At 36.6% G+C, this 25,920-nt stretch overlaps 4 protein-coding genes and 1 long non-coding RNA gene across 7 annotated transcripts; 2 read left to right on the top strand and 3 right to left on the bottom strand.

Annotated features, from left to right (window-relative positions):
* The first annotated feature begins 15 nt into the window (after positions 1-15).
* On the top strand, positions 16-5,804 carry LOC117628741 (conserved oligomeric Golgi complex subunit 2). Its single transcript, XM_034361253.1, has 12 exons — positions 16-644; positions 1,097-1,303; positions 1,892-2,228; positions 2,868-3,029; positions 3,158-3,257; positions 3,358-3,573; positions 3,659-3,767; positions 4,035-4,235; positions 4,436-4,540; positions 5,003-5,128; positions 5,221-5,355; positions 5,581-5,804. Exons 1-12 carry the CDS (start codon positions 189-191, stop codon positions 5,692-5,694), a joined length of 2,268 nt encoding a protein of 755 aa, XP_034217144.1. The 5' UTR covers positions 16-188; the 3' UTR covers positions 5,695-5,804.
* A 916-nt stretch (positions 5,805-6,720) lies between these two features.
* LOC117627914 lies at positions 6,721-8,059 on the top strand. Its single transcript, XR_004585851.1, has 2 exons — positions 6,721-6,810; positions 7,665-8,059. It is a non-coding gene; the product is annotated as an uncharacterized LOC117627914 (long non-coding RNA).
* A 48-nt stretch (positions 8,060-8,107) lies between these two features.
* LOC117627913 (calcium-binding protein CML38-like) lies at positions 8,108-9,150 on the bottom strand. The gene has a single exon (XM_034360229.1). It carries the CDS (start codon positions 8,776-8,778, stop codon positions 8,356-8,358), a length of 423 nt encoding a protein of 140 aa, XP_034216120.1. The 5' UTR covers positions 8,779-9,150; the 3' UTR covers positions 8,108-8,355.
* Positions 9,151-11,399: 2,249 nt separating this feature from the next.
* On the bottom strand, positions 11,400-19,556 carry LOC117629407 (ribonuclease J). Of its 2 annotated transcripts, XM_034361989.1 has the most exons (17): positions 19,178-19,556; positions 18,827-19,049; positions 18,369-18,492; positions 17,495-17,551; positions 17,066-17,257; positions 16,910-16,987; positions 16,390-16,572; positions 16,189-16,269; positions 15,598-15,663; positions 15,407-15,499; positions 14,864-14,989; positions 14,206-14,319; positions 13,403-13,498; positions 13,219-13,316; positions 12,668-13,119; positions 11,949-12,394; positions 11,400-11,855 (listed from the first exon to the last, which is right to left on the bottom strand). In XM_034361989.1, the coding sequence occupies exons 1-17, from the start codon at positions 19,356-19,358 to the stop codon at positions 11,760-11,762; spliced, it is 2,706 nt and encodes a 901-aa protein (XP_034217880.1). In that variant the 5' UTR covers positions 19,359-19,556; the 3' UTR covers positions 11,400-11,759. The 2 variants fall into 2 exon arrangements, with proteins under 2 accessions (XP_034217880.1, XP_034217881.1); XM_034361990.1 differs by lacking the exon at positions 19,178-19,556 and having other exon boundaries at positions 18,383-18,492; positions 18,827-18,955.
* A 468-nt stretch (positions 19,557-20,024) lies between these two features.
* Positions 20,025-23,415, bottom strand: LOC117629408 (cycloeucalenol cycloisomerase). Of its 2 annotated transcripts, XM_034361991.1 has the most exons (8): positions 23,210-23,415; positions 22,974-23,116; positions 22,716-22,799; positions 22,075-22,116; positions 21,545-21,655; positions 21,272-21,463; positions 20,634-20,731; positions 20,025-20,406 (listed from the first exon to the last, which is right to left on the bottom strand). In XM_034361991.1, exons 1-8 carry the CDS (start codon positions 23,214-23,216, stop codon positions 20,214-20,216), a joined length of 870 nt encoding a protein of 289 aa, XP_034217882.1. In that variant the 5' UTR covers positions 23,217-23,415; the 3' UTR covers positions 20,025-20,213. The 2 variants fall into 2 exon arrangements, with proteins under 2 accessions (XP_034217882.1, XP_034217883.1); XM_034361992.1 differs by lacking the exon at positions 22,075-22,116.
* Between the last annotated feature and the right edge of the window lie 2,505 nt (positions 23,416-25,920).

A 25,920-nucleotide genomic window follows, 5' to 3' on the forward strand; every position in this document is an offset into this window, starting at 1 on the left:
GATGTTAGTTTGCCATTAGTTGGATTCACAGTCCGTAACGTATAAATGAAGCCCAAGTAAAAATAAGGAAACCCCAGATCCGTAGTGACTAGCAGTTACTCGTCTTCAACCTCCAACATCCTTGTGTCTGATCTGAAGACACGTAACCTCCTCCCTCTTGGTACTTTCTCGGCTAGGCAACCAAACACATGGCGGATCCAATCCCAGCACCGCACAGAACCGCCACGGACTTCTTCTCCGATCCACTCGACTCCCACCCTCTCTGGTTCAAGCCCGCGCTCTTCCTCTCCCCGGAGTTCGACTCCGAATCGTACATATCGGACCTCCGAACCTTCGTCCCATTTGACACGCTCCGGTCCGAGCTCCAGTCCTACTTGGCTTCCCTCAACCACGAGCTCATCGACCTCATCAACCGCGACTATGCCGACTTCGTCAACCTCAGCACCAAGCTTGTCGACGTCGACTCCGCCGTCGTCCGCATGCGCGCACCGCTGGTCGAGCTCAGGGAGAAGATCGAGCAGTTCAGAGGCTCCGTCCAGAATTCGCTCGTCGCCTTGACCAACGGCTTGAAGCAGAGATCAGAGGCCAACGAGGCCAGGGAGGTCTTAGAGCTTCTGCTCGACACGTTTCATGTCGTCTCTAAGGTAATGCCAATTTGATTTTAGCTTTGGTTTGCTAATTTAGGGAGATTGGAGGACTTAGTGTTGGTTTCATTGCTTGGTTGATTTATTATTATTGGAATTGGTTTGCAATTTCTAATTCCACTGACCAAATCTGTCGAAAAAGATTGGGACTGTAGAGAACATTATTATTATTTTTCTTTCGTTCTGGAATTTGATGGCTTCGGAATTCAGAATTTAGTTTGAGTTTGTATAATGAATGACTCATATTAGTTGATTTCTTTTTGGATATGAAAACTTATTCAATGACCTTGTCTGGGTTTCCTGATTTGAGAGCTTCTAGAAAGAAGATAAGATGAACAGAGTGGAAAGCTAACCTCGATTAGCCACAATGTTGTGTTGATCTTAGTTCCCATCCATTCTCGTACTTATGTTGTAATAGTAACTGTTCATAGTATCAATGTTACTGAATGCAGGTTGAAAAGCTAATACAGGAGCTGCCCAGTGTGCCTGCTGATTGGTTGAACGGAGATGTAAATTTGGCAGAGAAGAATTTTATTACCAACGGAACTTCCTTACAACATGTGGAGAATGGAACAAATCTCAGAGATACTCAAAGCATGCTGTTGGAGAGAATCGCCAGTGAGATGAATCGGCTGAAGTTCTATATTGCTCATGCACAGGTTGCTTTTGCTCTCTCTTGCAATCATTTTTTATTACATCCAATTTTGAATGTCCTTAGCTGCAGCTTCTCTTTACATTTGAGCTGAAATTCAATTCAAACTTGTTGGGTCTATATTCTACTTTCCTTTTCCAGTCATGAATTTCATATCTGCTGGTTTTTGTGGTTGTTGGTTGTCAAGCAGTGCTGAAAGGTTAAAAATATATTTATTCTTTCTCCCTCCTTGAATGAGGCTTGGGAAAGATGCTGAAGAATAAATTATGTTCCAAGGGAATGGAGTTCTGCTGCTAAAATATTTCATATTTTTATATAGGTGACATGCAAAATGGTGAGTCTAGGTTTGCAATTTAATTTTGTTCAGATGCTAATGATTATAAAGTTAAAAATTTCTTGCCCTGGATCTTGTATTCCACCTGCCCCAGCTGCATTAATTGTTGGTTGGTCCTCGTATGGAATTCTTGTTTATTTATCATAGTAAAAATCTAATATTTACCCAGTGAATGTGGTAAATAATCAGTGAGCGTTAAAATATTTTATTAGGGACTTGGACATTTTGTGCTCATCTATCTTCGCTATTATGTCAATACAGAACCTGCCTTTCATTGAAAACATGGAGAAGCGGATTCAGAGTGCAAGCCTATTATTAGATGCCAGCCTGGGACATTGCTTTGTAGATGGGCTGGAACATCGAGATGCAAATGCAATTTACAATTGCTTACGTGCATATGCTGCCATTGATAACACAAGGAGTGCAGAAGAACTTTTTCGCACAACTATAATGACTCCATTGATACAAAACATTATTCCACATAGGACATCATTGGCAGCTACAAGGCCCTCTGGAGATGACCTTGAGAATGATTATGAGCAAATCAAGCTATGTATTGATAACAACTGCAAGTTTTTGTTGGAAATTTCTTTTGAAGGTATTACCATCTTCCTTATATATTTGCTATTTCACTCCCATCAACTTAAGAGAGCTTTATATTAAAGTTGGGTTTCTACAGAAATAGTGTGTCATTTGAACTTATTTTGGGCCTTATAGTTTTATCTTTGGCCTTTCTTACCTCAAACTATGCTCTGTGGATCTTCTCCTGGTTGTTTTAGCGTCGCAAACTCAATTACTTCTCCTTTGCAGCGATCATTTTATGAAAACAGAGTCATCTTTCATTACTATTATCTGTAACTCATTTGTCTAGGATCTTGTTCCACATCATTGTTTCATTTGTATATGTTTATGGATAAAGCATGTGTGTCCATGTAGCCCAAAATCAATTGCTACTCCTTTGTGTCATCATGTTACAAAAATGCACCATATTTTGTTTGCTTTTTCATGGTATTTTCATTTCCTTTGTCTTTCTTCGACTTCATTGCTTCATTTTATATGCGTTTCTTCAGGGTTCATGCTTGTCAGATGCACCCTAGTTTTATAGATAAAGCATGTATGTTGATGTAGCACTCATTGATAATCAATCCATGGTAACATGAAGAAGGTCAAATTATACTTTTTAATATTTGAAATGGAAAAGTCAACTAACAGTTTTTATGGGGGTTTTCTTTCCCAGAAAATTCTGGTTTGCATGTGTTTGACTTCTTGGCAAATTCAATCCTCAAAGAGGTTCTCTCAGCAATCAAAAAGGGAAAACCTGGTGCTTTTTCTCCTGGAAGACCAACAGAATTTTTGAAAAATTACAAATCTAGCCTAGACTTCTTGGCTCATCTCGAAGGTAGAGATTAGTGTTCCCCCCGTTATATTTTTGAAGTTCTAAAAATTTGGCATAGCTTATCCATTTTTGAATTGACGCTCAGTGATGGTCTGGTTCTAAGTGCACATAACATTGTATTGTCATGCAAGGCTACTGTCCGTCCAGATCAGCTGTTTGCAAATTTCGAGCAGAAGCTGTTTATATTGAGTTCATGAAGCAATGGAACTTTGGGGTTTATTTCTCTTTGAGGTACTTGGCAGAAATCTTGGTAGTTGCTGTTTTTATTGAACTTGAATTGAGGTTTTTTGTTGTGGACTTTTCTTTGAAGTGTTTACTAGAATTACCTCAGGTTTCAGGAAATTGCGGGGGCTCTAGATTCTGTACTTGTGGCCGCTAGTCTTGTCCCTGTTGACAACGTACATTCTGATCAAGGAAATTCTCCAGATTTAACATTAAAGCAAAGTGTCACTTTGTTAGAGTGCTTGGAATCCTGTTGGAGAGAAGATGTTGCTGTTCTTTCTTGTGCTGACAAGTTTCTTCGCTTGTCATTACAGCTTCTTTCAAGGTCAGTTTATAGTAGAGCTTGGGTTCTGTGTTCTAGTCTATACCCCTGTTTTATTACTGACGACGTATTTGTGAATGTATCATAGATACTCAAGTTGGTTGTCATCTGGACTGGCTGCTCGTAAGAAGGGTAGTACTGACTCTATCCCTGGCCGTGAATGGGCTATTTCAGCCGTCCCTGACGACTTTATATATGTATGCTTCATTTCTTGATTCTACTAATATGATATGTCCATAAATTGCTCCGTTGGTTTTAACGACTTCAATGCACTAAATCCATGCATAGCTGGTAGGGAAACATAAGAGTACAAATCTTCTCGGACTATAAACCTGTAAAAAGACTTCACATATGCTCTAATGTAGCTGGATCTTGCCACATCTTAACCATATACGTCAGTTGATTTGAAAAGGAAAAAAAAGGAATTTTAACCCATGAACTGATATATGTTGTTGCCTTTGCAGATTATTCATGACATAGATTTTCTGTACAAGAGGGTTTGTGGAGACTTCCTCGAGCATGTACTTAAGCTTCTTTCTTCTTGTCCTGCTGATGTTCTTGATCTTGTAAAACCGAGCATTTTACAAGGAGGAAACTTATTGAATGATTTAGTACCTCTAGTTATCAACACAATTGTAGAGGCACTAGTTAAAAAGTCTAACGAGGTAAGCTCTGATTGATTAATAATATATTTTGGGTTAATCATGCAATGCAATAAGACCAGGCCCCTTGGGTTCGCATGTACCCTCTCAAAACGTGAAATTATGTGATGGATTTAATTTTTTGTGACAATTTCTGGGTCTTTAATTAATTTGCACAATTTCTTGTTACCTGCCTTGTGATGCTATCTTCCTAAACAATGTAGGGCGTGGAACAGCTAAAGGGAATAACTGCAACTTACAGGATGACTAATAAACCTCGTCCTGTCAGACATTCACCTTATGTGGCAGCAGTAGTGCGTCCCCTGAAGGTATGCAGTTGCTAGACTAACGATATTCTAGGGAACTGTGATGCAAAACTGGGTTTTTCAGATAAGGTGGGGTAAAGTGTCAGTCGGGGTGTGTATTGAGGTGTCAGATTCATCTAATATTCAAACCTTAGGACATGGAGACATCTTTAATTCGTCCACTAAATCACATGTTTTAATGTGATGATGTTGATTTTCCTAGTTATTAGACCCTAAAGGTACCATTTCCGAAAAGAGAAAAAGAATATGATTAATTGGATCTCTGTCCTAACCTTTATTGTTATTTTAAATAAAATCGGTTCTTAAACTATAAAACAATCTTACCTAGTGCAACCAACTGGAACATCACTCTGTTTGACGGTGGTTTAGATTGACAATTAATCTGTAAAATATGCAGTATGTTTTGAGCTTCAGAATATTTTCTCCAAATTATAAATTTTATACTGACCTGCCAACAACTCCCAGGCTTTTTGGGAAGGAGAACGAGCTACAAAGTATCTGACAAGTGATACTAAGCATGAGGTGCTGCTTAGTGCTGCAACTGAGATTACCGGTCACTATTATGAGACAGCTGATAATGTCATCAGTATGGTAAATGTCCAGATTCTGAGATGAACCTTAAAATATATAACCTTCTAGGATTCATAGTTGCAAAACTCTTAACTCCTAACTATTGTTGCCAGGCTAGGAGAACAGCATCTTCACTCCAGAGAATAAGGCAAGGTGCACAAAGACGAGGTGGAGCAAGTTCAGATGTCTCAGATCAGAATGTTTCGGACACTGACAAGATTTCCATGCAAATTTTCCTTGACATTCAGGTAAGAACTGGGCTACAGATTTGCATTCAAATTTTCCTTGACAAGATTTGTGTGTTGTGTTGTGTCACTGTGAGTGCATATTAATGTTCTTTTGTTACACTGGTTTATACCCTATGATGTAAAATTAATTTTATATATGCTGCTGAGTTGGTGGATCTCAAGCAACTGGGTAGCAAATTATTGATTTGATGCAATAGGATTAATGTTATCATATATTATTGTCAGGAGTATGGCCGTAATCTCGCAGCCCTTGGTGTTGATGTTGCGAATATTGAGACATTCCGTTCTTTGTGGCAATCCGTTGCTCCTGCAGAGAGGCAAAGTGAGATTAGCTTCTAAAGTTTTGAGCATTTGGTCTTGAGCTGATTGTAGATGTTAATGAAAAAAACACCCAAAAGTTAATGAATATTTTTTTCTATAAATACCAACCAATACTCTTCACTTTGAAACCGAAAAATTTTATTCGATTATGAGATATGAATGGTATTGACACGTAGGAACCCAAAAATCTTATCCGAAAATATTATCCAAATTAATTATTCAGGTAAAAAAAAGTTGTGAAAAAAACGAAAAAATGAGTAGTATTTGCCATGGCAAAAGGCAAATAGCAACTGCTGGAAATACACATGCTTTTTATAAGGGGAGCTACTATTCATAGTAGCTGCCCTAGTCTCCCCTTTGCCATGACAAGCGGCAAACTGCTGGAAGTGCTCTTAAGGGACCTAGATTCGCCTAATCTGCTAAGCATTCTCTTTAAGCTCTTGGGTGTTATAAACATGCAAACACTCCACCTTGTGAACCTCAAAAGTTTGAATTTGCGTGTTCAACATTCAGATCTTGGGGTTTCATAAATGAATTTGGTAATTTGAAGTTTCGTATTTCATCACAAAAGCCTAAAGTGTACTCATCACGGGACTGGATTCACCTAATCTACTAAGCATTCTCTTTAAGCTCTTGGGATGTTATATGCCCACAACCCTCCACAACCCTATAATGATTTTCTGCATTTTGGGGTTGTGAATGAATTTTCGCATATTGGGATTTTGCAAATACATTTTGTCAATTCGGATTTCTTATTTGCAGTTCACTAAACCCATAAAAGTGAGAATTCATAAGTGGGTTTTCAAGGCTTTGTGAATGGATTTTCGCTTCAGGGTTTTGCTGATGAATATTTTCATTTTGTGGCTTTGTGAATGTATTTTTCACATTTTACGGTTTTGTTAATGAATTCGCCTGTTTGGGTTTCATGAATGAGTTTTCACATTTCCGGGTTATAAGAGTTAAATTTTGCCTTTCAGATCCGTTACAAAATTTTAACATTCAGCATTCGGGATTTCATGAATAAATTCTGGATTTTGGGGTTGGGTGAATGAATTTTCGTTCTTTGGTGTGCTAATGTCTTTTCACATTTTGGCAGATCCAGGAATTTTCCTTGCAGGGGTCAACATTTAAAAGGTAAAAAAAATTCTATACAAACTATAATATATAAAAAATAAAACGATAATATTATAATTCTTAATTAATAGAAAAAACCACATTACAATTGTCCACATTATATAAAAATAAAAAAAAACAACAACAACAATAATCAACCACACCATTCACTTCTAAAGTAAAGAAATCAAAGCTTCATTTTCCCACAGTAGGAGACTTCAGTTTGGCCCTCTCGATATCCTCTCTTGGGTTTTCACACATCGCTTATTGAGGCTCATCACTTGAGCCTCTAACGATCACACACTTCTCTCTTGAACTCCTCTCGTCATCTCGCTTGCGCTTCCCTAGGTTCTCCAAGGCCTCTAGTTGCTTTTGCATGTCTTTAGAATAAAAATATACTATCTTTGATAGCTTTTCATTCTCTTCCTGTAATATTTGAAGATGGCGTCGGTTCTCCTTTGCCATCTTTGTCCTATCCCTTTTCAATTTTTTGATGTCACGCTGATACTCATCAACCAAATTCCGCTTTGTCACCAATTGAGCTCTCAGTACTTGCACCTCATAAGATTTCGCAATAAGGCTTATACTCGACGCTCGCAATAGATGCCGCTGATAATCATCAACCAAATAATTCAAAAAACATACAAACTAGCCCTACACGTCCACCAAAAAAATATAAAAAATAAAAAATAAAGCCCGAATTGGGCTATAATTATTTGGACAGAAGGTAACTAGCCCTACACGAATTGGGCTATAATTATTGGACCTACCTATTTAATTATGCTATTTTTTAAAATTTTATTTGACCTTCTCTTTCCTTCTTTTCTTAATACTTCTGTATGTCTGTTTCATTTTATTTTTTTTGTTGATACCAGTTTGCCCTCACGACCTCCAGCCAGAAGCAGCAGCTGTTGCTTTCCACCACCACCACCAAATGAGACACTCTTCTTCCATCTCATCCCTCCTCTCCATCTCCCTGCCTCGAAAACCCAGCACTTATAGCCCCACCCAGCTGCACACAGGTTACCCCTTTGGGGCATTTCGTCGAACACTTTGCGAGGGTCAAGTTTGCTGCTCTAATGGAGGATTTCAGAGGTTGCAGGGGTCAATTGACCGCCCTTGCTCCTCTGTGGATCCGCCCTCCACAAATGAATTTTCGTAATTTAGTGTTCCTTAATATATTATCAACTCACCGAACCCAAAAATGCAAAAATTCATAAGCAGATTTTCGGGGTTATGTGAATGGATTATCCTCTTTGTAAGGTTTTTATATTTTTTCTTTACAAACAAAAATCGACAGCACTACGACTTTAATATGTATGCGGTAAAGGAGTTTATTTTGCAACTACAACCAAATCAAAACACTCCTAAAATTTGACCACTTCTGAAAAATAACATCACAATTCCCAGGTAGAAAACTCCAACATGTATACACAAAAAAATTAGAGCACAGCTCAATCGATGAAAATCTCAACTACTTATACCTAGAAAAAAGGAAAGAAACAAAGAATGAACCAATAAGTATCTACAGTATACAGAAGCACCGCAACCACAAGATCAATATGATCACTGCATCATTATTCTGAATTCTTCAAAGCTGATCACACCATCCCCATTCAAATCAAACTGATTGATCATCACTTTACACTCATCAATTGACCTGGATTCACCTAAGCTGCTAAGCATTCTCTTCAAGCTCTTGGGTGTAATGAACCCACATCCTTCCACGTCATACACTTGAAAAGCATCTCTTAATCCCTTCACTTTCTCCTCTTCTTCCCCACCTTCCATCAAGCACACAAGATCCTCCAAACCCAGCAAGCCATCTCCATCTGAGTCCAGCAACTCCACTGCAACCTCTGCCTCCTTTTGCAATAACTCTCCACCCATAAAGCCTAGTCCCCGCCTCAGCTCCGAAGGCGAAATCTTTCCATCTCCATCTTCATCAAAGTAGCTGAGCACACGATCAAATCCTCTGTTGGTCTTCATTTACAATGGCAAAACACAAAGCAAAATGGATTAGCTAGTATATATATAAATTAACCTAACAGAAACCCAACTCTCAGTTTGATTGCAATGGAACAATAACAAGCATGCAGCCTTATATATAGACTTGGAGGCCGTGTTGAGGTGTTGGAACCGACTTTCCCATGTTCCATGATCCTGGGTAGAAGCTGCTGTGAGTTTTCTGGACATCCCGAATGAAATGAAGAATTCAAAAAAGGGAGGAAAAAACGAGAAGAGACGGGGAGTGCGGTGGCTCACAGGTCATGTGTGATGTATTTTTTATGTCGTAAGCAAAATAAAAGGGAAGAGACGAAGAAGCAGATTACATGGAAGAAGATGGAACAAGTTCAACGCTCTAGAAGAGACTATAGTTGATGGTCAACATCTTGCTCCTTCTGACTTTTTACCCCCTACTTATTGACTGGGTAATGTCTCACATGCAACACTGGTACTGCGTCGCGCACACGCTTATATCACGGGAAATTATTGTGTATTAATACATGACGTAACATGCGGATTCGAATGCACTCCTATAGACGTCTAGATTTTATTTTTTTATATCCAATGATAAAAAGATTTTGCAAATCTGAACTCTCATTTTCTCCGTTGATTCAAGAAATTTTTTACACAATTTTTTGTATTTATAAAAGGCAATAGAAAACCGTAAATGAAGTCATTCCATTAGTAGTATGACATACATGGATAAAATCTTCCTTGAGTGACTCGAACATGTTGAAGAGCTCAAACTATCTGAACAGAGTCACTCTTAAAAATAACTTTTCTATAACTCATTTCTACCGTCATAGTTGCTCCGAATCCAATCCAAATATATACATTGAGCTTGTCCAATATAGGTCCCTACAATTTCTATTTCCTAGACATATACCCATTATTCTATAAATTTATGTGTAAAACCCAATTTCAAACTTAAATGACCAGTAGGATATAAGAGGTCATAGTATTCCTATATTTTTACATCATTGCCATCAGACTTCATATTTTATTTATAATTTATTCCAAGCATTTCATTAACTGCCATAATTGTAATTAAAACTCCCTATTAATAGCATATCAATCACCCCATTTCTTTTGGTTGCCATTCCCTCTAACATATGGCCCCTTAAAATTGCAAATAAAAAAAATATGTAAATTACATATCCAATAATGTACATATGAAAAATATAAATATAAATATATACGTATAAAAATATAGGTATATTATTTACCCAAAAAAATTAACAAAAATAGGTCAATTACTTTGTAATTGAAATTTCCGTACATTTTTCATAAATTAAAAATAGGTACACAATAATTTATAGAAAATAGGTACGTTGTATAATTGAAATTTATGCACATTTTTTATAAATTAAAAATACATACATTATTTAGAAGAAAAAAATAAGTTCATTATGCTAGGTAAATTGTTTTCCTAGGTATAGATTATTGGAGAAAAAAAACTAGGTACATTATTTAGAGAAAAAAATAGGTTCATTATACTAGGTCAATTGTTTTACTAGATACATTATTTTGAGAGAAAAAATAGGCTCATTTAAAAAAAAATATTTTTATAAAAAAAACAATAAAAAGATGATCAAATAATTTTTCATAAAACAAGTAATGAAGAAAAAAAAATAGGTACAATATTTGGAGAAAAAATAGGTTCATTAAAAAAAATGTTTTAAAAACAAAACAAAAAATAGTTTATCAAATTATTTTTCAACATAATTAGAATGTACACTCTTATTCATAAAACTATAATAAAAAAGAATATTGGTCCTATAATTCATAAAAGACAACAACATTAATTCCTAAATTTAATATTGAATTTAAATTACTAATACTTTAAATAGATTACTAGACGTAATTCATAGAAGAAAAACACCATTAATTCAAAAATAGATTACTGATACTTTAATGTGGAATTTAATATTTAATTTCAAATAAGTTTCTAAATTAGTTCATACATCCATTACAACTGTTTGGAGTTCTTTCCAAATGTGTCATTCGTCACACCTCCTATAACACATTAACTTATAAACAGGGGTAGTTTTGGAATCCGAAAAATACAATAAATCAGATTTTAAGTTATATTAGGTAACTTGCTTAGTTGGATCCTAATCATCGGGCATTATTTGAAAAAAAATTAGGTATTTTAAATAGAAAACTAAAAGAAAGAGTTGTAGGTGATTTAAAATGAATTTTATGGGTCTAAGCTGAATGACAAAACATAGGGTGAAATTTACACATTATTACACATTATACAAATATGTGAAATTTATACAATATTATGGGTTTTTTTTTAATGTGGGATGGAGGTTTCTTTTTTTAGCATTTTTCAGAACTTTATTATAAAATACAAAGTTATTAGAACGCTGTTGCTCCATGCGTTATTATATGAAAATTCAATTGTTGTTTACATTGATCCACCTTGTCTATTTATAAAGAATACCAGCGTCAATCCTTCATGTGACCTGCTTTCTTTGTTGACTTGTGAAGGTGGCGCAATTTATTTTCACAATTTTAATGTAATCAATACAGTCATGCTCCTGTATTTGATCAGGATGATAGCGTCAAAAATAAGTAGAATTCATGACAGCCAAAAAGAAGCATTATAACCCTTTCCTACTTTCACTATTCATAAAACAATAATAAGAATATTGGAAAACAAGATGTAGGATAAAAATAATAGAACCAAAGATTTCCCCCGCTACAAAAATTCCACCCTTACCCCTTTGCTTATCTATCTGATTTGACTGATATACATCTAGGCTATGTGGGTACACAGAAAAAATAACCTAACTTCTTCTTTTTTTTTTTCCCATTCCTTTGATCTGGCAACCATCCAAACCTTGAGTCTTGGTGAATTATCATTTGGCTGCTCCTCCAGCTTTATCAGATTAAATATTGTTTTTGGGATCTTTCAGAAGTTCATGGGGCTTTTGTTGCCATTTCTCCTCAACCAATCATTTTGTTGCCATTTCCTCAGAATCAGACAAAGCTCCATCCATTTCCTCAAAATATGGCCAACTCTTTTGGCTTCTTTTTCCACTCTTGCTTTCCTGTTTCACAAAGACACTTAGCGCTATGATAAAACAACATAACAAGCACAAAGGGATGAAGCAACACCAGCATTAGGGTGGAGGTGGACAAACCTCATATTTCTGAACCAGGGATGCCCACAGAGATTTGCATTGTCCTGGGCTTCGATTGATCCCATCAACCAACAAGTTTCTAGATATCTCTTCCCAGAGGGCCATTCTCCCCTTCACAACTTGAAATCTGCTTCGCAGTTTCCCGCGCATTTTAATAAGCTTCTCAACCTCCTCGGGCTTCCATTTATTGCGTTTCACCGGCTTTGAGGGATTTGGTATTTCACTGTTGTCAGGACCATCTTTCTTTAGATGTTCCTGTTGCACAGCCAAACCATTTTTATCTTCTACTGATTTGTCAACAGTTGATAACCTAACGATTGCATTCCAAAAATCATCTGACTTCTCTGAATCAGAAGAAAGCTTTTCTGACTTGGAATTTGAGGTAGCAGAATCTTCCTCAGGTAGGAGTACTTCGACTTCAATGCCATCATCTTCAAGTACAGAATCTGATGAGATAAAATAATAAAACATACCTGACGTCAATTCTAGAAATCACAAGTCCAGGATAGAATATATTTTAGATATATCAGACTGACATTGAGGTGACAGTAACGAAATATTATGCACCCTAACAACAGCACTCCGTGACCATTCTGTGCTGGAAAGGGAAAAGTACAGAACATATTTCTATAAGGTGTATGACATTCACAGAGGTGCCTGTGCAGAGAGAGAGAGAGAGAGAGAGAGAGAGAGAGAGAGAGAGAGAGAGAGTAAAGGACCTTCCGTATCTTGTTGCGAAGTGCTCTGCAAACGTGCGTTGTCCTTGCCTTCATCTGCTTGTGTCCTAGTTGACTGACTCTTGTATGGATGTCGATCAATTACTTTCCTCAATGTGGACATCTCAGAACCAACATGGGATTTTCCAGATAGTCTTACACTGACCTCATCAGCAAGAACTGCTGCAGGGTTCTCCATGGCAATGGCAATTACGTCTGGCCTCTTACCACTGTACTTTCTTACCAATTTTCTCAATACCTCAGACACTGTTCTTTCCATGTGGGGCAGAGGACAATTTATGGGGCAGCTTGACAGTGCAGCATGGGCAGCTTTATGGAGTGCATCAATAAGCTTCCCTTTGTCAAGCCATAAGCATCGAGTAGTAATTTTTATCTTCCCTTTAATGCTATTTTCAGTCAGACCATTTACATTTTGAGGGCGTAAAATTTCCATGCTTAAAACCGGAAAAAAATAAAAAATAAAAAATCAGGATGCTATCATATAGAAACTCATATTAGGACGCATGTGTCATTGAAGAATCCATGAGATCTACCTGACCACTATTATGCCATCTAAGGCAACTCTTAGTCTCTCATCAACACAAAGTTCACTTGATGTACCAAATGCTTTATCGCCATCGCTAAACTTCAACTGTAATAGAAGAGTAGATTTATTAGAAATTGCTTGATTAACTTCTCATAATAGTCAGAGAAAACTTCTTAAGGAACAACTCCAACCTGCAAATTCTCTTTTCCAAGCAAGGTGAAACCATTAGAAAGTACCCTTCTGTTTCTTAAATGAGAAACCCCAAGCATTTCCCCGTTCTTTATAACCTGATGCATAAAAAATTTCATGTCTTATCATCTGAATACCATAATTCCCTTCGGATTATGACCACATAATAAAATTTTAACCACTATCATGCATACTACATATCATTGGGCCATATCATGCACCAAGGCAAGTTTGACAGGATAAATTCCTTGAGTTGGGGAACAATTAGAAAATGGTATGAATAAAGTCTAATATGGAGCAGGTTACTTTAAGTTACTCCTTTCGTAGTTTTAGGTAACAAGTATCAAAAATATTAGAACTTCTCAACATTGCACAAAATATCATCTTAATGCTATGTACTTTTAAATGGTACTTGTACAAGGCTGACACCAAGGAGACAAATAAAATCCACTGTTGTTTGATACAAGGAAACGATATAATTTCAATTCCAAAAATCTGTAAATCTGTAAACACTATAAGCTGCGGTATGGAAATTCGATATTAATAACAAAAATGCCTCCTTAATAATGCAAATGTAATTTAATTGTTGCTAATTTGGAAATGTATATGGGTCATTTTAAAGACAAAGAAAGAAATAAGAAAATACTAGATGACTTTGTGATAAAGACATCAGATTATAAAGTTCCAAGTAATAGCTATGTCGAGTACGAACCATTTGCTCTTTCATGTAACATAGTTGAATCAGACTTATCAGACATAAACAGTGATATCTCATCAGTATAACAAGATAAACAGATTGACTCACAGTGGTGTGCCGGATGCCAGTTGATCTCCCAAGCAATTCATGCTCTTTGAGAAACAAGAGCTCTCCATGTATGGGCAGAAAATGTTGTGGCTTCACAATTTGAAGCACTTCTTCCTTTAAGAGAAAATTAGATTCTTTCCCAGTTAAAATATATACAACAAAACCAAATGAAAATTGCAAATGAAAAGGCATATCAGGTTACAAATAAATCAGATGAATAACATACAAATTACATCTTCTATAAGAGTCAATCTATTGAAAAGTGACGTAAAAAAAGGGTATTCCCCATGCATAACATCATTGCAAACTAAATACTGAACAATAACCAGATCCCAACACATGGCTAAATGCAGTTCACCTGCTGCTTCTTTAGCTAGAAAATAACCATTATGGCATTACAACTTAGTCCTTGAAAATAGAAAATATGAAACAAGGTGAAACATAGAAAGACAACCATGCCTACATTTTTCCAAAAGCAAGGGAACCTGCACAGAGTCCGCACAAATGATACACTACTGTTTTTTTTCCTTGATAAGAAGATGCGATAGTGACATTAATATTAAGTTTATCATCAGTTTTGAGAAGATTAGAATATGACCTAATCACATAAGAAATTAAGACCTTTCGAAATTAAAATCTTGTGATGCAAAAGACTTACCAGTTCTCCACGATACCCATGACCAGATGTGTGCAGCCCCTCATTCTTACCCATAACTATGGTGGACCCAATCTCTGATATGCGGTTTAACATTTTCATAACCCGAGATTCATTACCAGGAATTACCTATAAGGTAAACAAGGTCAAAATAACCAAACAAAAAAATCACAGCAAGCAGACACAAAATCTATCGAAGTAGATCTCAGAATGCTGAAAACCAGAAGAAAGAGTTGGAAAGATTTCCAAAAGATTTAGCTGATCTGTGTGCAACTTCCAATTTTGGGAATTTCATATTTTTTCTATGCATCCATGTTGAAATTAAACTTTGGACTTTCTTTCTTTTTCAATGAATGAATAGAATTGTTAACCACAAGTATAGGGAACTTAAAAGTCTATAGAAACTATATGTCAATTAACAAAAGAAAATGAGGATGCATAAATTCGTATTTGTCCAAACAAATTTGGTTATGCTAAAAACTCATAGATGTAACTTATATGAAAACACAATTAGAAACGGATGCTTATTATATCAAGTTTTATTACCTTAGCTGAATACAAAATTATATCCTCTTTGGTCAGTTTGACGGAGTGACTACTTCCAAATGATGCAAGATTTAGAGCAGCACGTGGTTCTGCCTGACACAATAGCATACATCATTTGCCAGCAAAAAGGTCCAGCAAAAGGTTTTACTTTATGAAACTAGGCGGCCATAGGAGGCCATCTATAAACTTACTTGAGAGCCAGTTGTGACGATTAGCAAATCCTTTGGAGCATAGGAATCAATATCTTCCACTTTCACCTAATTCAAAGTATAAAAAAACATAACTTTATGATGAGATCTCTCACTAAAGAGAGAAGAAATACGAATAAATGCCATTACTGATGTAGAGATTTAAACGATAACCACACATAACTCCAATCCCAGCATAATTCCATGAGGCACCCAGTCAATGGCTTACAACATAATAAATTAATAGAGGATGTTGCGCATAATAGAGTTTACTGGAAAGAACTAGGACTTCCACATACTAGCTCATTTAGTTGAAATAAGGTTGAATGTAAAAATGACGGGAGTCAAATTGTCTAGGCACAGTCCATTGTTTAGCTTATGGCTGAAAACAATTTTCCTCAACCAATAGAAGCTGAAGCTAGCTACTAATTCTTAATTGTACCCTCACGCGACATGGAGCAACACAATACCTCATAAGATAAGCACAAACATGCATACACACGGAGATGGGGAAGAAAAAGAAAACAGGATCTGCGTCTACCCATGTAAAAGAGAACTAGACAACACTACAACAGAACCTTTATGCATTATTACCAGGGATGATGGATCAATTGGTGCCTTCCCATCCTTCCAAGCTGCATCAAGATATGTCCTTAAGGACATACCAACAAATACCTAATAGATCACAATATAACACTTACTCAGACACATTTTGTTTTCATAGTACTAAGGTGGAGGGTATTTTAAAGAAAAAAACACACTGGATTGTGTTGGATTAAGGTCGGAAGAACCTACCAATTTTCTGCCGGTAAAATCAGCAGCAGCTTTCACACTTCCAAGTCGGTGTATGTTTGAAGCAAACTGAGTAGTAATAACCCTCCCTTTAGCAGCTGAAATATGCCTCAACAACGCATCTGCCACAGAAGTTTCACTCGTTGTCCTTCCAGGTGATAGTACGTTTGTAGAGTCACTCATCATCTGAAAAATAATGTGCATTAAATGATACTTTCATCTTTTCCTCCATGAAAAACAGTTTTGACCAAAAATGTGGATCACTTCCATCCCAGTTTAGAATATCATTTTTAATTCTTCAGTGTACGTACACATGGTGAGAAGATATTTTATACTCACAACATATAAAATATGCCTCACCCAAGGTTAGTAACAATATGACTTCATATTCTTGATTTAGCAGCCCCAACAATTAACCCTTATTTTGTCCCCAAGGAAAATCCCAATCTCACTACCAAGTCCAAGTGGATCCCAAAATATAAGAAATTAAGAAATAAATGATTACTATGACTCAGAGGCATACCAAGGTTACTCCTTCTTTTGAAAGTTCTTCCAAAGCTTCACGGTCAAAACCTCTACCATCCAATGGTGATTCGTCAATCTGTTTAACATAGTTCTTTATTAAGCTTGAGAACTTAATCAAAGAAGAGAAGATACTACACCTGTAAGAAAATTTTACCTTCCAGTCCCCAGTATGAAGAATTGTCCCATCAGAACAGCGAAGGACTAATCCACAACAGTCAGGAATTGAATGTGTCACCCGAACAGGCTCAATCTCAAATGGTCCAGCCATAAATCTCCTCTTTGTTCTAAATGTCTTAAGTCTAGATGGAACAAAAATCCCATGTTCTTTCAGGCGTTTTTTAATAAGCTGTTAAAAGAACAATATCAACTTTTTGAACATTATGGTAGCAACAAAATTGTAAAGAACCCAGGAATTCAAGAGGACAAGCATCTTCATCACACAAAAACCCTCAAAACCACATGGTTAAGGGCTGCAAAGAAAGTACGAACATTCTATGGAAGGTCAACATTAACAAACAAGTACGTTGAAATTTACATATCGTGAAAGAAATTTTTGGCTGCCAAATTAAAGTTACACAAGTACCTCCATGGTAAAGGATGATGCAAATATTGGTGTACGGGGATCTAAAGCTGGGATCACCTGTTCAGAGAAAAAAGATGCAGCAACTAAATTACATGAAACCCAAAATAATAAACTTCCAGGAGAACATTTAATTAAAATAAAATACGAATAGGAGAGAATTTAAGTTCCAAGGATTTCAGGTAGGCACTTCAAACTAGTTGGTAAGTCTCTCAATATAGGTGGTGCAAGTGCCATTCTTTTAAGAACATAAAAGAGATTTTGATGCAATTACCATATTTTTTTGACATTACCATATTATACAACCCTTTTGTACTAAAACAACATTTACAATCTAAGTTCATCTTCACCTAGAAAATCACCTAGAAGTAAAAGAAAATTAATTTATGGAATCAGTCCTTTTATGATGTTTCTTTCTACAAACATGAAAAATGCAGTAGATTTATTAACTGCTGGTATATATTTTTATGTGTGCATGCTGCTTTGGTGATTGACATTCTCATTTCACCCACTTTGCTCTCACTCTGTCTGCAAGCTACAACCGTAGGTCGCAACAATTCAGGACTACCTTAGCATGCCATAGGCCAGGGACCAACTGTGCACGTTGACAACTAATGGTTGTCAAAAGATATTTCGCACAACTCATTATATTACAGCATTTCCACCATCACCCAAGGCACCAATATGCATTCCACCAAAATTCACGCAAGCCCCGCAGGACTCCAAATCCACTTACCATAGTATGTAAGCGAACACCAGGCTTTCAAGCCTATTACAAAATCTTAATGGTAGGTGTCAATGACAGGAACTTAATAGAAGTAACAAGTGTGGTATTCAGTCAAAATGGCATTTCCAAAGTATCAGAAGGAAACTTTACCCAAGGCAACGCACCAATGTGATCTTCATGCCCATGTGTAATAACAATTGCTTCAATTTTGTGGCTCCATTTTTTGATAAATGTGGTATCAGGTATAATCTTTTGGACTCCAAGCTCATCAAAGCTGCAATACATATAACATATGATCTAGGGTCAATGCATAAGCGGAAGAAAAGAGAAGGAAAATAAGGATCACTTTCAGCATAGATTCAGAGAAGCAAATACAATTAAGGATCCATTTTTCATGTAAGAAATTCCTTTTTAGCAGTTCCAAATGCATAGAGTACATTTATGCTGGTATTACACAATTTGTCAATTCTCCTAGAATAAACTAAACCTATAACAGTAAAAATGTGGACAGAAGAAACCTTCTAATAAATAAACTCATACTTGAAAATTACATCTAATTATCACCAAGATGCATTCTGTCAGGAGTATAAACAATAGTAAACACATACTCTGGAAACATGACACCAGCATCAATCAGAATATAGCGATCATAATTCCCAACCAGCATGCAATTCATCCCAATTTCTCCCAGGCCACCAATTGGTAAAACACGGATTGGTGGGCCCTCTCTGCCTTCATAAAATTGTTCCATCTTTCGTTGAACAGAGTCTTCCATGCTTTTCCGAGGCCCTTCCATTCTTCCCGATCTTTTAACATTCGACCCACGTGTACCTAAGTGAAGCAAACCAATAAATTTCATTATACTTCCCATTTTCATTTTCTTCAACTTTCCGAGCACCAAAAAGAAAACTTTTTTATTTTAAATGCGTAAAATATGATGTTCTTTGAACTTTTACTACCTGTAACAGCAGAAGAGCCAACAGAGCACGAAACGCAGCGGTTTGTAGGTTTCGGCCGCCACAGGAGGCTGTACGGACAAGGAGAGAGAGCTCCGAAAGCGGCCATTTGAGTTGAGACGCTTGGTCTAAAGGAGCATAGAGAATGGTGGACAGATAAACCCCCCAAAACCCCTAATTGCATGAGTTTCGAGTTGGAGGTTTCGGAGAGCCGAAACGGTGGAAACGAAACCCCCGGATAGGATTTTGGGGTTTGCCGAGCTTTGTTTGAAGCGGGAAACGGAGAGAGAAGGAGAGAGAGAAAGAGAGAGAGTGCAGAGTGGCCAGTGAAGTGAGTTTTTAGAGGATTTTTGTAGGCTTCAGAAATATCTTTCTTATCATTTTTGGAAGAAGACAACGGCAGAAGTGATAAAAGGAACTCGCACGTGCGAACGGGCCTGCTTAAAACATTTTCCCACCTATTTTTATTTTGTATAGAATATTAGTATATGCTTATATATACTGCCTCTATTTTCCTGATATTATTTTATTTGAGTGAAAAAGAAAAAAACAAAACAATTTTGATGCAAGAGAGGTTTTAAATATCCTTTTTTTTTCTTTACATAAAATAAATAAATAAATAAATCAGTGGTTGGATATCCAAAGTGTCAATTTTTGAGTCAGCATGTTTGAAAATTCTACACATTCATCTTCAATTTATTTTTCTTTAAGCAATGGCAAAACGCCATGCATTTTTTGTTGGCTTTTAGACTGCAGAAGCAGAATTCTAGTTGTGTACGCTACTAGGTTAACACAGCTTTCAGAAAGCAGCATTCAGATTAGTTATGAAGCTACAACGACGCATGTACTATGAAAGGTGGAATGTAAAACCGTACGCATTACCAAATTCTTTCTATGTCCTGAAGATGGAAATTACAACAATCATTCAATATGGTACAAACACCATTGCCATGCCATCAACAACTACAAGAAATCCTGGAGCATGGTATCTTCTCGGGCCGGGATCTAACTCCCAGGTCCTGGTTTGCGCAAGTAGGTGTCAACGTTGATCATCATGTCCCGGGAACCATGGTAGTCCGGGTTGAAGACATTGTTTTGTTTCTGGGATTGGAACAATAGGTCCCAGAAAGATGCGCCACAGATCTAATATTATAGTCACTAGCATTGCAGCACCCAAAGCATCGATAGCCACCCTAGGCAAGTCCCATGGATTGCCAGGCTTTTCATCAATCCTGAGTACATGGATGAATCACCAGCAGTTAAATTCGTATAACATTGAGTAAAGAAAGAAAAGAGATTATTAGAATTGGTCATCATGGAAAGGATAAAAAAAATTATGCAAGTGAAAGATATTTTAATAAAAATTTTAACATGAACAAAGAAATATCATATGAATTCTGAGTGATCCCATATATGTTTCTGATCACTAAGTTACACCAAAAAACTGTCCACTTCTTACCTTAGAAACATGGGAAAGCTAACAATGAAGTAGATGGCATAAAACAAGGACCCAACTGTGTACATAGATGACCGGTCGACAAACTGATAGTAAGGGAACTGCACATTTTCAAAACAAAACATCATTGTAACAGAATCTATTCACATTGACGTGGGCTAGTTATATTGTAAAATATTAACAAATCCTTAAACTGGAGGCATTTCAAAGGAACAGGTTGTATAAATCATTGATGAAGTCTATTATATCGCAGAGGTCTTACCTATCAACAGAGAATTTCTGAAACAAAGCTGTCTCTTTAAACCAGTAAAAGATAAACAAATACTGATCACAGACTCACTCCAGACATTATTTTTGTGGTTACGGTGACCAAGAAACTTTACTACTATATAAATTTTCTTATTAAAGCTGACTTGATTCTCATCACAAGTTTACTGGGATTCTTGATACGAGGGTATAGGGGTCAAATGGAATTCCAAGGGATAAGCAAGACTAAGACTAGAGGGACATGAAGCAACGTATATATGAACTTCAGCATTCTACCTTATCTAGAACCTAACATATTGATAGGCTAACTTTGGAAATTCGTCAAAATTTACGAGTTGTTAGATGAAAGATATCACAAATGTGTTATAACATACATTAGAAATAGCTACAGTCTCCAGGTATGCTATGAAGTAAGAAAGAGCCAAAATCCATGCAGCCTCAGTAACCCATTGAACTCGTTCTGGCAATTCAGCAGTAAAATGGCGTAGTCTGCGAAGCGTTATGTTTGATGTGACATGATAAAATAGGAAGCAAACATGTGTAAGAAGGAAGGTAGTGTGTGGTACCTGCACAGAAATAAAAAAAAGTGGTAAGAAAACATAAGTAGTCTATTACAGAGTGTTTCTAGTTTTCTAGCTTTAGCTTACATTGTTCATTTTCCATGATGGGAAAGTATACGAAGCTCCCAAAACTGTGAAGAAATAGTGGGTCCAAAAGTAATTCCCAACATAGCTAAAAATTATTATCCACAGGCTGGCCTGTAACAAAAATTAAATTATGGTTCAGGCTAAGCATAAAGTTGTAAATAAAGATGACAAGTGCTAATGGATTGACAGGCGCAGTAAGGCAATGAAGTGAAAAGAACCTTCAAAAGACAAGAACAGGACTACTAAAACTACATTTTAAACCCAAAAAAAAATCCTTTTTATCACACGTTTGCAACTTGATAAAATGTGTGATATCATATAAGCACATTAAGTGCAATACAAAGTACCAAACAGAGAAATACACAGCATTTAGAATAAACGATAAGTCCAGCATGAAGGTGTAGTCATTGACAAAAAACAAATGATTAATAAGCAAAGAAACTAATAAACCAAAGTTTAAGTTCCATTGTCTGATGACCTTGTCCTAATCATGACATATATAAAGAATTTTACCCCAGGAAAACACTTGCCTTGACCCAATAACGATCCTTCCAAGGCAAGCTGCTATCTGCCTGCAATCATACTCACAACAAATTAAAGAAACAAAAAAATGGTTAGAAAATAACCAAATATTGGGTAACACATTCCATTCTATTGGACTTTCCAACTGCTAAACCATATGACGGTTCTATCGGTGTATATTTACTCTCTCATATATTCCTTTTATCTTTAGATACAAAATAGATTCAAAGTACTACTAGTTTCAAGAGATAAATGAAGTTTTGTAGACAATGACAGAAAATAAGTTGTGAGTCTTAGCAAAAAGAAGAGTTAGTAACACAATTTGAGTGCTGGTGGAATTTTTAATTTAACCATCATTTTTTTTTTTTTTTTTTCAAATCTAAAGTTTTGAATGTTATTTTGAATACCCCATTATAAATGAGAAATTACAGTAAGTTGACAACAATTTTATTCGGGAACACCATTTTCAAGCAAAATTTGGACTAGATTGAACTTGTTTATCTGAAATAATGAATTACATCTAAAGCACAAGGGTGTCAAAAGTCACATCAGTACAAAACCCAAATATTAGCAAGAACTCACATGCTTAGTTGACAACCGTTCGTTAATAAGAAATCTAAACTGAACTTTGTAAAGTTGAAGTAGTTACCTTCCCAACGAAGAGCATTGGTAACAAGAAAGCAGGGACTGCTGAAACCAATCCAATCAGCAAATACTCCAATTCCGTAAAGCTCTGCCACAGACGCAGATCAAATTTGATGGTAGATACTTAGTCAATACATATACAAAAATCAGAGAAATTAAACAATTTCATCAAAATAACATTTCCTTCTTTTTCTACTACTCTTTTCATTCATTTTCTTCATTTTTTTTCTCAGTAACCAATCAGACGGTAACGAAACCGAACCTCATAGAGCTTCAAGGGCACGACAATTCCCAAGCAGAGAGTGAGCCAGAAAGGAGTGTAGAGAAGGAAGAAGACCTCCCCCCATCTCTTGCTTGGATTGGGAGCTAACCATAAACTCGAACAAGAGAAAGCTGATTCTTTACCTGTGCATTGCCAAACAACGGTTAATCAAAATTCGAATGCCATTTCAAACCCTAATTAAATGGACTTTTGAATTCAACGAATGGGGAATTTACCGCCCATTTTGGTATTCGGAACTTAAATAACGGTGGGTTTTTTTGGGATCGGGGCAAGCGAGTGTGGAGGTGAAGCTTTCAGTGTTTCAGTTTCACTCTGAGTGAGAGAGCTCCTTCGTGATTGCTGTATCCTGTGCTGAAGATTAGGTGGCGGGTTTTCCGAAAATAGGTCTGTTTAGTTAGAGCAAGTCCAGCAGCAGGAGCTGGACTCGGGCTGGGGGCTTTGGGAAAAAAATGGGTTTCCAGCAGTTGGAGGCAGCCCGGGCAAGCGGTGGGGGCCACGAGACTGGGCAGGCCCGAAGGCGATTTAGGCCCGAGCTTGGGCCGGAGGGCAGTGACGTCATGGCTGACGCCAGGTTGGCGTCAGCCCTCCAGCGTTTGAATTTTTTTTACCGTTGGCGCGTGCATTGCACGCGCCAACGTTAAAAAAAATTTCAAACGACGCGCTACAGTAGCCGCCAACGGCTACTTTCCACGTGGCAGCGTATTGGCTCTCCGATTCTTTTTTTTTCTTCAATCCAATGGCAGCCAATTTTTCTGCAATAAAAAATTGAAAAAAAATTGAAATTTTTTTTAAAAAATACACAAAAATTATTGAATTTTTTTTGTATAAATACTAACAAATACTCTTCACTTTTAACACCAAATCCTCTTACATTTTCTTCTCCTTCTACTATTATTCACTTTCCCCTCAATATTTATTCACTTTGTAGTCAATATTTTTTTCACTTTCAAGTTGTATTTTTGTCTATCATATTATGGGTTCTTCTACTGAAAATGGAGGGGCATGGAGCATGATGGAAGATGTTAGCTTGTGTGAGGCTTGGGTCCAAGTTAGTCATTGTCCCGTAACGGGCAATGAGATTAAATTTTCTCATATGTGGAAAAAAATTCATCAAGCATTTTGTGAAAGGGCAATTGGTTCTACACGTACAGAAATGACATTATCCAGTAGGTGGAAAGTTCTTAATAAAGAGTTGGCGAAATGGAGAAATGCCTTAGCAAAAGCGATGGACAACCATCGAAGCGGAGAAAACCTTAGCAGTGAGGTAAATTATTTGTCATTTTCCTTCTATTAATTTCTATGTCATATTAATTTTTATTTAAATGTTTCTTGCAATTTATATATTTTGTTAATATGTCTCTAGTTTTTTTTTTTTATACATGTTGCATTTTTTTAAAATTTATTGAATTTGCATTAGTTTTTTTTTTACATGTTGCATTGCCAATATTTTATAAAGTTTCTTGCATTTCCATTTAATTTTTTTTTTATAGATTATGCAAGCACAAATGTGGTTTGGTGCTACTGGGCAAGGGAAAAAAAAGTTTCAACCATACCCATTGTTGGGAGGTGGTGAAGACTTGTAAGAGATTCCAAATTATTCAAACCGGTCCGACGGTAGTCTTGAACGAGACTCCACTTCATGAGACGCGGGCATCGGATTCACCTATGGATTCCCCGATGAGTCAAGGCTCACCCATTGAAAAGGAGCCAAGGCCTATTGGGAGGAAGGCGGCGAAGGCGAAGAGAGGGAGTAATTCTAGCAAGAATGCATCTAAATTTTTGGAGGAACTTTCAAAGCACCAAGCCATGAGAATTGAAATGGACTTGAAACAACAAGAGCACGATATGGCTATTCAACTAGAATATGCAAAAGAAAGGGAGTATGTACGCAAAGAAAGGGAGTATGTACGCGAACAAAACATTGAAAAAAAAGATCGGGAAACCATGGCCATGGATACAAGCCATATGTCCCCTGAAACAAAACAATTTTGGAAGCTAGAACGAAGGGATGTTATGAGACGAAGACTTTTTCGTGACGATGGACCTAGCAACACGGATTGGTTAAATGATGAAAACCATTAAAATAGTTTGCTTGCCTTTCATGTCTTAGTTTACTTGCCTTTGATTTCATTGTATTTTTTGTTTTGTTTAATTCATGTATTTTATTTTATTAGTATTTTATTTTATTAGTTGTATTGCTTTTCTTTTAGTGAATAAAGAAAATATTCAACAAAAATCCTTTTTATTCAAAACATTCCATACATAAAAAACAAACCACAACCAAAGCATTAAAAAAAAAAAACCACACACCAAAGCATAAAAAATAAACAACCCACAACCAAAGCATAAAAAATAAACAAAAAAAAAAAATAAACAACATAAAAAATAAACAACATAAACAAAGCATAATAAAAATTAAAAAAAAACTTCTTCACTTCACTTCATTCACCTTCATTGCCTTTCACCGCCCATAAATGCTCCATCAAGTCAACTTGACGGTGTTCATGAATATACGACGATTGCATCTCCGTGTAGCGATCAATCATACGGGGCATGAAACTACCGTCTCTAACCAACGGTTCATGCTGCACTGGTTCTCCATTTGGCCCCACTGGTTTTTCATAAATTCGTGTTAGGGCCGTGTCCATGGGATTTGGTTCATACACTTCATCAGCATCGTAATCATATTCATCTTCCACAATCATGTTATGGAGGATGATACAAGTCATCATTATACTCCTAAGCACCTCCTCGTCAAATAGACGTGCCGCGCCCCTGATAATAGCCCACCGGGCTTGAAGGATACCAAAGCACCTCTAACATCTTTTCTGTACCCCTCTTGATAGCGAGCAAAAAAATTTTGCTTATGGGATCGGGGATGTGGAATTGTTTTCACAAATGTTGTCCACCTCGGGTAGATGCCATC

This window comes from Prunus dulcis, chromosome 5 (genome assembly GCF_902201215.1).
Source record: "Prunus dulcis chromosome 5, ALMONDv2, whole genome shotgun sequence".
Lineage (NCBI taxonomy): Eukaryota > Viridiplantae > Streptophyta > Magnoliopsida > Rosales > Rosaceae > Prunus > Prunus dulcis.

Excerpts from the sequence above, each read along its gene's own strand:
- LOC117629408 (XM_034361991.1), bottom strand. Across the intron at positions 22,800-22,973 it reads TGCCCTTGAAGCTCTATGAG|AGCTTTACGGAATTGGAGTA; the intron begins GTTCGGTTTCGT and ends CGTCTGTGGCAG. Across the intron at positions 21,464-21,544 it reads CATCATGGAAAATGAACAAT|GTACCACACACTACCTTCCT; the intron begins GTAAGCTAAAGC and ends ATTTCTGTGCAG.
- LOC117629407 (XM_034361989.1), bottom strand. The coding sequence starts at position 19,358 with ATGCAATTAGGGGTTTTGGGGGGTTTATCTGTCCACCATTCTCTATGC. Across the intron at positions 14,320-14,863 it reads ATGGGTATCGTGGAGAACTG|GAAGAAGTGCTTCAAATTGT; the intron begins GTAAGTCTTTTG and ends TTTCTCTTAAAG. Across the intron at positions 13,317-13,402 it reads TTGGAAAAGAGAATTTGCAG|TTGAAGTTTAGCGATGGCGA; the intron begins GTTGGAGTTGTT and ends CTTCTATTACAG.
- LOC117627913 (XM_034360229.1), bottom strand. The coding sequence starts at position 8,778 with ATGAAGACCAACAGAGGATTTGATCGTGTGCTCAGCTACTTTGATGAA.
- LOC117628741 (XM_034361253.1), top strand. The coding sequence starts at position 189 with ATGGCGGATCCAATCCCAGCACCGCACAGAACCGCCACGGACTTCTTC. Across the intron at positions 3,030-3,157 it reads CTTCTTGGCTCATCTCGAAG|GCTACTGTCCGTCCAGATCA; the intron begins GTAGAGATTAGT and ends TTGTCATGCAAG. Across the intron at positions 5,129-5,220 it reads CTGATAATGTCATCAGTATG|GCTAGGAGAACAGCATCTTC; the intron begins GTAAATGTCCAG and ends TATTGTTGCCAG.